The 10,198-nt window shown below is 41.9% G+C and overlaps 1 protein-coding gene across 1 annotated transcript; it reads right to left on the reverse strand.

Annotated features, from left to right (window-relative positions):
- Positions 1 to 5,823: 5,823 nt before the first annotated feature.
- Positions 5,824 to 7,757, reverse strand: LOC117053855 (serine/threonine-protein phosphatase 2A 55 kDa regulatory subunit B alpha isoform). The gene has a single exon (XM_033162137.1). The coding sequence runs from the start codon at positions 7,660 to 7,662 to the stop codon at positions 6,316 to 6,318; it is 1,347 nt and encodes a 448-aa protein (XP_033018028.1). The 5' UTR covers positions 7,663 to 7,757; the 3' UTR covers positions 5,824 to 6,315.
- Positions 7,758 to 10,198: the final 2,441 nt, after the last annotated feature.

Here is a 10,198-nt window from a genome sequence, read left to right on the forward strand (position 1 = left end):
TGGTGGGAATCTGGCCTAATGAGTGCTCTCGGCAAGTCATGTCTTCATTGTTCTTCTTTTACTATTTTTAATGAGAGACAGGCAGGAAATCAGGACCAGCCGTGGAAAACAGTTCTGTGCACATTTCATAATCTAAAAATAAATTAAGCTCCAAACTCGGTGGCATAAACAAACTGGCCTGCCTGCATCATTGTTTGAAGTGATATGAATGAGCAGGCCAGGGCAAGGAAAGCTCAGCTGATATAACAGACCCTTGAGGCACTCTTTGGTGGGGCCATATCCTTTGAGCGTCTTTGGACATGACATCCAAGGCCTTTTGTGCTCTCTGAATTCAAATACCCATTTGATGGGCTGCTGCTGCAGCTCCCAAGGTGGGTACAGAATTCTCACATAGCACCGGGCTCCAGAGGTTTGCAGACACCACCAGTGGGCATTGCCAGTCAACTGGCAAGATTTTCTTTAATGACATCCTTGCCTGAGGCAAACAAACAAACAAACAAAAAGAGCTAGCTGCTGACATAAACCCAAAATGAACAAAAAGGCTAACAGGAAAAGTTATGCAAAAATAACACATCATTTAATGAATATACATGGGGGGAAATTAAATAAATAACATTGATCTCATATAGATATAGATATGCATGTACCATGCTTAGATTTTTAGGTTGACCTTATATTATTTAGTTTATTAAATTGCATGATTTTTTTGCATATTTTCCCCATTGAGAGCCTGTCTTGGGAGGACTTTGGCAGCACCTCTAATCCCGTGGAAGCTACAGATGCCCAGAGCCTTGGCAGCTCCTTCCTTTCAGAACAATATTGCTCGGCAGATAGCCCCGAATGAGATCCCATTTTGAAAGTAGCGCTTTTGATGGGAGCAGAAACATTGCCCCTACAAACCACTTGGCTGTGAGAATATTCACTATTGTTTGTTCCTTTAAGACGAAATGGGCGATCCCTTCACATCAAAAGTCCCTCATTCTCCAACAGCATTTTCAGAGTCTGACAAAGTATTTGATTCTTAGACTGTGTACACATTTGCCATTTACTCAGGCTCCTGTGCATTCCCACCTCTGTTTTTCAATCTGTTGACACATGACATTACCCATGATCCTCAGGCATCTCAGAGTTCCCTCTGAAATACTGCATTTTGATCCCATTTCCCCCAAGCCAGCTTTACTCTGACTTGAGAACTAATAATGAAACATGTTGTAGATATTTATTATGCTATTTTTGTGATATACAAATTACATGAGAAAACTTGGTGTACTTGTTTGTATAGCATTATTCTTGTTTATAAAACCCATTTAAAAAAAAGGACTGTAGGCTTACTTAATGCACAGTGAATTCTAGGTGTGTACAATTGAAACAAAACAGATTTCTGGGTACAGAGATGGAGTGGGGAAACCAGCCAGGTAATGCAGGGCAATGCAAACACACACACCCCACACACCCCATTTCCACTCACTGGTGTGGAACATATAGCAGGAGACTATGATACCCATTGAAGTGTGCTGTTGTGTACAACAGAATACAAATTCAGTTTGAAATACCCAGAGAAAAAAACAAGCTTGCTGGTTTTTTAAGACGGTAATATGTACCTAACTTCAGATTGATCCACAACTGATTAGGATAATCCATGAGACCAGTTTGGGAAGTACCGTATTGTTCTAAGTTGAAACAGGCCTCCTTTTGTCATTGGTAACATCAACATATATCCTGTTCTGGTTGTCTATGTAGCATTATGACACCATAATGTCCAGTAGAGGATACCAGACAGGAAGGCATTTTACGAAACAGAAAGCAAAAATAATGGTGAAGCCTTAGTCAGGAGAGAAACAATGACTGTGAATAGGTTCCAGAAAACATGGGATTACTGGGTTTCCTCAACTGCTATTTTTGGTGCAAAAAGTAAACCAAGGGGGCATTCAGCTGAGTTCTGTTCACTGCCAGTTTATGCTCCACCTGGTTCAGTTTGGGTGCTGTTTGTTTGAATTACTGCTTCTACTTTGTTTTCATCTACATCAGTGATGGCCAAACTTGGCCCTCCAGCTTTTTGGGGACTACAGTTCCCATCATCCCTGACCAGTAAAGGAAATCAGCCCTGAGTGCTCACTGGAAGGACAGATCCTGAAGCTGAGGCTCCAATACTTTGGCCACCTCATGAGAAGAGATGACTCCCTGGAAAAGACCCTGGTGTTGGGAAAGATTGAGGGCACAAGGAGAAGGGGGCGACAGAGGACAAGATGGTTGGACAGTGTTCTCGAAGCTACCAACATGAGTCTGACCAAACTGCGGGAGGCAGTGGAAGACAGGAGTGCCTGGTGTGCAGGGCCGTCTTAAAGGGATCGGGTGCCCTGGTGCGACGATTCCTCGGCACCCCCGGTGGGCCGCCTCTCCGCCCACGTCCCTCCCGCGCTGGCCGCCCCTGGGGAGGGGGGGTGGCTGAGCGGGGGATGAGGGGCGTGGTGCTGCAAGCCAGCCACCCTCCGGAGCCCCAGCTGGAGCACTGGGAAGGACGCGCAAAGCCCCACACCGCTCCAGCGCCACGCCCCTCATCCCCCCATGGGGCGGGGGCGGGTTGGGGAGGGGGCGCCCGGTATGCCGGCGGGCTCGCGGGGTGCCCCTGGGGGGCCTGGCGCCCTGGTACACCACGCCACCCAGCCCCTATGACGAGACGGCCCTGCTGGCGTGCTTTGGTCCATGGGGTCACAAAGAGTCGGACACGACTAAATGGCTAAACAACAACAACAACTGTGATGCTATGCAGCCAATCAGTTTTGGCCAAGTGGTGATGTCCCTGAGTCAAATGAAGTCAATTCAGAGCAAGGGCACTATTTTCTGAATAGACAAACTTGTGACAAAATCATTCATAAATCACTACACAGGAATAGCAATTTTTGAAAAGGTGCATTAGGAATAAACGGACTGTGCAACAAGAGGAACTGTAAATGATTATTGCCTTCATGTGGAAACTTTTATAACTCATTAAGTCAGAGCTTTCCTTATGACTTGGTTAATGATATTTGATGAAAAGTGCTGTGCCTACTGTTTCAATGTATGTTGCTATTTAACCTCTACATCTGTATTTACTTTTTGCATTTTAATTATGCAAAATTAAACTTAGCAGAGTTGGGGCAGAGCATGACTTATTTTGCACACAATGGCTGAGGATGTTCTGGCGTTGGACTCACTCACATGCCCCTTCACCCAGATCACCTCCAAACCTGTGCAAACCTGTGCAAACCTGTGCAAACTGTCGGTCCTGCACAATGGAGGTGAGACTGTGAAGATGCAGAGACTATACTGATGCTCTCTGATCAGCAACAGTAAAACCTGGAGTTCTGTGATCAGCCCTAAGCAATGTAAGTTTAGAAAATATGTTGACAAGTTAGGAAGGATTTTGAAGAAAGCAACAAGGATATTCAGTCATATGGGGGAAACAGTTTTGCTTGACATACAGAAAAATTAGAAGGGACACATTAAAATATTTCCCTATAGGATGTCAGAAAGAAGAAAAAGAACTGCCTTCACCTAACAGAATGAAATCCATTGGTTTTAAATTAGAGTAAAATATATAGTTAAAGATTAGGAGACACTTCTTATAAGCAATGCAGCACTGGATAAAATGATGTGCGAGGGGAGTCTTGAATATTTTTGTCTGCCTAGGATGCTATAGATATAATATTTTCTGTCTGAGAATATGGGATTAGATAAGAACATGGATGGAAAATCCAGATGGCATTAGCCTCCAACTCCCATCATCCCTGACCACTGGCCACTCTGGCTGGGGCTGATGGGAGTTGGAGTCCAAAAACGTCTGAAGGGCCACGGTTTTCCCACCCCTTCCATCACCATCACCACCAGCAGCAACTCATTACACTTGACATTGTACTGGCACCAGAAAACCCAGGGGTAACAGAGGTCCTGGATCAATCCACTCTGTGTAAAAATACACCGCAAGTATTTCAGCTTCAAGGATTATATAGAAGAGTGTGAAACTTTTGAAAACAAAGAAAATCAAGAACAATAAGATGAAGGTTAGAGTTGGTCCTTCTGAATGACTATATATTGATTTTGATGATGAAATAAATAAGTGAATGATGGATAGTTCTGTTATCTCTTCATATCTGGCTCACTCCTTTGCTTTGGCTGACTAAAATGTATTGGAGCGAATAAATGTGACGGAGTGTGTGAAAGAAATAAAGCAAAAGTTAATAACTTTGCATTGAGCATCTGGGAATACCACATCTCTTTGCTAGATCATTTTTAAATGATCTAATGCTGTAGGCAAACTTGTGTATTGCAGATTGTTATTGATGATACATTAATTTATGAAAACTCAAATAGCTGGAGACATTAAAATAAAAATTGCATTCTGTCTACAAGCCTGAAACAAATTATTGCAGGATTTATTCAACTGTTAGTTTTAACATTTGGCATGAGGAATTTTCTCTTCTAATTAAGATATCAGAATTAATTCTCTTCTTGTCTCTTGCAGTTCAAAGTTGCCAACAATAATGATGCAAAAAGAAATGAGAGTGGATGTATTGATGTGCAATGTATAAAACAAAGATCAAAACATGCTAGAATGCTGGCTTGGGCTCTGTTGACAGTCCAGAGCTGCCTGGAATCAAAGTGTGCACAGGCATTGGGTGAGCAAGCAAGAAGGCAGCCCTGCCCCTGAATTCCAACTTTCCTACTGCCATCACCATGCCCAATCCCCAACGCTCAGGAGAGGCTTTTCAAATGGGGCAGTGAATTGCAGTAGGAGAAGGGTTGGCAGATCTCCATTATAGGAGATGGCTTACATTTGCATAACATTGAATGTGGCCCTCAGAGTGTTACATTATCAGAGGGAGCCGTGAAACAAACTTGCAGTGATTCAGGTAGGATGTGGCACACTGGCATCTTAATCATGGCGGTTATACAGAGGTGTCAAGGCTCAGGGAATACTATCCCTCCACCGGTGACAGCCCTCCCCCCAAAAGCAGATAACACGCAGAGTCCTTAATACGTAATTTATTCAGTATTCACAGAGAATGACAAAGGGATGTAGTCTCTATGCAATGATGGTGTTGCTCCAAGTAAAGTCCCCCCCCCACCCCTCGTCTCCCTTTATCTACGTCAGTCCTGCGTCAGCTAATCTGAGCCTTCTGCTGCTGAGGTCTCTGTTCTACTACCCTCAATGCCCGTCTGGTCCTGGGGAGAAGGGGGATCAGGAATGCTTTCCAAGGACACTGAGTCTGTCAGCTGTCTCTCCCCTGGTGGTGGTGCTGCTGCTGCTTCCTGCTGATCCAATTTACCAATATTTGAAATGAATGAATAATGACTGTTCAATAGAATCCAAGAGGTTTTTTTTAAATGCAAACTGCTCTTAAATACTAAAGTGACATTTTAACATTTTCATATAGGAATAAAAAGAACCCTCCCTCCATTTCCTAATGAAAAATAATACTGGTTAAAATCAATGCCAAAACATTTTATCATGCGTCAAGTTATTTTTAATAATAAAAAAAGAAATTCATATATAAAGAGGTAGATTAAAAGGGGGGGGAGAACAGATTCACCATCCTTTGTCACTTTTATTCAGTAGAACCCCCCACCCTTTTTAGGATTTTATTTTTTATGCCACAAATGGCAAAGAGTGATTACAGTCAATTGTTTATTAAAAACACTTTATTCTTTGCAACACAGACCCCTTTGACCCATTTTATGTGCTTTTCACTTTTTTTCTCTATGCACCACCACCATGGGGCGGAGGGGAGGGGAAAGGTTTTTTTGTTTGTTTTGTTTTTCTAAGGGAAAGGAGTCCAGGAGTCATAGGAGGAATGCTACAAGCCACAGCAAGAATGAGCTGTTGTTTAATAATAAAAAAGGGCCACAAATAATACAGTAATGAGGTTACACAATTAAATCCCACAGCATGACTTGAAGGCTTTTCCCTGTGGCAGACGTCATCACAATGGAAGGCATAAAAAACTGGAGGAACCAAATGTTGATAATAGTCCAACCTCTAGTCCATTAGGCAAGATGGTGCAAGTAGTCGTTGTGTTAAAAAGTGCCCTAGCCTCACCTAAATGGCTAGCAGACATGGAGAACTCCTCAACAGAGAGAAACCATCCACATAGCTATCTAGAAGAGTGTGTTGTTAAATATGGCACATTTTTTAAATACTGGGAAAGATGTGCCACAATGGACTTCTCTCGCTCTCCCGCACTCTGTTTTCTCCCCTCTATTGTTTACGGGTACAAATGCTAGATTCATCTATCTGAACTATGCAGGAAGTGGACTCCTCTGCTAGGAACACTAGCTCTAATTCACTTTGTCTTGAAATATATACAAGTTGTTTGTAGTGGCTACGGCAATGATATTTTCCTTGGGATGCCAGGCTGTGTGGAGGATTTTCTTGTTGAAGTCTAGGCTGTCAACACTGATCTCGTCCTTCTTCCGTTTGCCGCTTGCGCAGACTTTGCGGGGCTTTAAGACTGTGCGGGGTTTATTGTTTTCCCGAGATGCTTCTAAAGTGATATCCCGCTTCGTGTTCCTATCAAACATTCTGAAGAAGTTGTTGTAGGATCCAGTCATGACGACACTGTCTGATCCATTCCAGCAGCACTCAAACTTGTCAAAAATGCAGTCATTTTCATAAAGTGAACAAAGTTTACTTCTGAGGTATTCATGTACCTGGTATGTTTCCACAGGTCTGTTTTCCATATTTAAATCCCAAATTTTCACAGACAGATAGTCCCTAGTCATCATATATCGACCACTATGGCTGAATTTGACATCAGATATGGAGGAGATGATTTCGGAGAAAAACGATCGGTTGCTAGGGTCTTCTGGCTCTTCAAACAATTTTGAATGCCTGTCGCAGAGTGCAGATGCCCTCATGTCACAAAGACGGATTGTTCCTTTGCTACTGCTGTATACAAATGTGTTACAGCTGTTTGGATGGAATTCTGCTGCCGTTATCACCTCTGTCAGTTCTTCCATGTTGGCAGGCTTAATATCTACAATATTAAAACTTCTGTCTGTAATTTCCAGGTGCCACAAGTTAATCCGTAGGTCATCAGCAGACAGGTATGTTTCATAATCACTATTGATGGAGATAGAGTTAATGTGGTATGTATGTGCATTGGCAAATATTCTTCGTGGACTGGCTTCTACCATGAGATCCATGGGCCTGAATACTGGCACCCGTAATGTTGTGACTGTAGTAGGGTCCCTATACCGCCCATCTTCTTCTTTCAAGTTATAGCCCTCTGGTCTTTTATCCCGTTCACTGATTTTCCATAGTTTTATTGTTTTATCATTTGTAGACAATAAAAACTGAGCAGCATTTTTCTGGGGTAACCACCTAATTTTGTTGATCTTTTCTTCAATTTCTAAACTTTTCAAGTAGTCAAACTCTGGTTCATGGCTTTGAAAGGTACTGTAAACATTGTATTCTCCTCTGGTGTGAGATTGTGTTTTGTTCTCCTGCTCTTGTTGAAAGATAACAACTCTACCGCCTTTGTCTCCTGTTGCTAGCAATTCTCCAGAATGATTAAACTCTACTGTAGAAATTATATCTGCTTCAGCTACATCGTCATCCACAGCCCCTTTCACCTGAGAAAAACACCACTGAATGTCATTCCCGCCACCTCCGGCTCCTGCCATGTTGGGCTCCCAATGGTGGCCGGGTTGGCTGAAGGGGCCTCTCAGCTTTCCGGTACTATCCCCGTCCCAGGCTGAAACGGAGCGTGGAGGGAGGATGGCGGCGGATCGCGTCCGGGGGGGGGGGCGGGGAGCGGGAAAGGCGGCTTCGCTTCCAGGGCTTCCCCCGCGCCTGGCTTCCCTGCTGATCCTTTCCCAATATTTCCCAGTTTCTGCCCTCTGCAGCCTCTGAACTATGCCCTTCTGCAAGCCGCTGATCTAAATCTATACTGTCCTCCTGTTCCCGGGAAAGTTCAGGAGAAGAGGGGAGACGGTCCCCACCATTCCGCCTCAGTCCAGCCCCTGACAAGAGGACAGACATTGCATAATTTTCCGTGAAGTCTCCTTTAACTGCATGCATATGTTCTTGTTCTCCATATTGCAAGCAATATTATAAGCACCAGGGGTGGGCTGTAGCTCAGTGGTAGAGCATCTACTTTGCATGAAGAAGGTCCCCATTTCAATCCCCAGCATCTCCAGGTAGGACCAAGACCCATTCCTGAAACCCTGGAGAGCCACTGCAATGTAGCCAATACTGTACTGAGCTAGATGGACCAATGGTCTGTCTCAGTGTAAGGCAGCTGTGTTCCTGTGGGAGGCAATAAGAGGTGACACAGGAAAGAGAGAAACAGAATGCACGTTTATTTGTTCTAGACAGAGAGCACATCTTGCCATTAGAATATGTCATTTTAACATGGCCCCCTGCCTCTAAACACCATTGCATCATGTCCCAAAGAAGAGAACCTCAAACTTTAGCTCCTGTTATGCTATTATTTCATGCTTCTTTGGGTACCAATCCAAATGGTGCCAAATTGTCATGTTTAAGAATATTGTTATAACTGTCAAGTTTGAAGATGGCCATGTATCGAGTCTTTTCTGTGGTGAATAGCTGGAGACAGTTGATGAACATGCATCCAAAGTTTTTTTTTGTGTGTTTTTTTTTAAATCTCTCAGGAGAAAGGGTGATAAAAGTGCACATATCTGTGAAGATTGCATTAAAATGCATTATATTAGGGGGAAATACTTGGAAACAATGGCATATTGGGCAAGACTGCATAGAAAAGAATGGTATATAGGGTGAAATGTGCACTCAAATGCCACTGAATTTTCATACAGACTTTTTAAAAATTGCAAATTGATGAGGAAATATAGTGAACTGAATTTAAGATGGGAAAAGTGAGAGAAATTAAAACTGACAGAATCCTCCATTCCTGGCTATATATTCCACCATAGAAAATCATGGGCATCTCTGTTTGCTTTGCAAGCCATATGTCTGCACTAAGACTTGATGTACAGCTGCAGGTGGTTGTCCGACCACGTCATCTAATCTAAAATGTCATGGTACGATTTGCTAGTGTTGAATTTCTTGCACTCTGCACCTTATGATGTTTGACAATCCTAAATTAACGAACCATTTTGTCTAAACACTGCTTTTCCATGACACCTTGCACATTATCAAATTAGTGAAACAGTGCCATGCTATTCTGGGGGTTTTACGATGCATTTCGACATGTGATTTAAAGCAAAAGGTCAGAGCTGCAGCCCAGAAATGGCATGGTAGTTATGAGCTATCTATCACATGAAGAGGAGAAAGCAGTGGCCTTCCCTAAATTTGGCTTGCACCACATATTCACATGCTGGTCGTTCCATGCAACTCCTTCCTGCTCTCTGTTCCCCTGTCCATCAGCATCTCTTCAGATGTGACTCTTGGGGTTTGATATTATTCATGTGTTTCAAAGTTCTATATCCAGCTCTTCCATAGATACCAAATAGTTTGCGAATGTTGAAAACTGCACATGCTTATATATATATATATATATATATATATATATATATATATATATATATATATGATTGGTTGAGGCCTGCAGCTCTTGGAAATTCATATATATATATATATATATATATATATATATATATATATATATATTGTAGGGTGTGTTTTTTTTTAAAGCTACCCCTTTAGCTTCAAAGGTGGGCAATGATGGTTTGAAATGAAAAACGTATGCCTACATATTTAACATGTTAATAAAATTGTTCTGCACAATAGCTGATAAGGTAAAAGAAGACAATGAAAAATATTTTAGAAATAAATAGAACACAACAACCTGAAAGTTTTGTCATTGTCAGTAAAAAGAGAAGTACAATTCTGTCTCTTGCATAAATATGTAGAATATGTATTTTATTTTATTTTATTACTTTTTGTGGCAGATATTTTATCTGAAATTTAGATATTTATTTAATTCATCTTATCACTCCCCTGCCCACTACCCATTTGTCTGATTATTCAAGAACAGATTATTCAGATATATATTTGATTCATTTCAGCAGCCATGGAAATATATATATATATATATATTTATCTGTGGGTCTCAGTGCATTTTACATATTTTAAAAGTCAAACAACTAGATAAGAATCTAGGTAACCAAGCTGTCAACATTTTGACCGCCATTTTGGATCCAGAACTTTTCATTTCCCATTTTAATAAAAACTGAGACA

Source organism: Lacerta agilis, chromosome 10 (genome assembly GCF_009819535.1).
Source record: "Lacerta agilis isolate rLacAgi1 chromosome 10, rLacAgi1.pri, whole genome shotgun sequence".
In the NCBI taxonomy this organism is placed as follows: Eukaryota; Metazoa; Chordata; class Lepidosauria; order Squamata; family Lacertidae; genus Lacerta; species Lacerta agilis.

Bases quoted from the DNA above. Each gene is read 5' to 3' on its own strand.
- LOC117053855 (XM_033162137.1), bottom strand. From the start codon at position 7,662: ATGGCAGGAGCCGGAGGTGGCGGGAATGACATTCAGTGGTGTTTTTCT.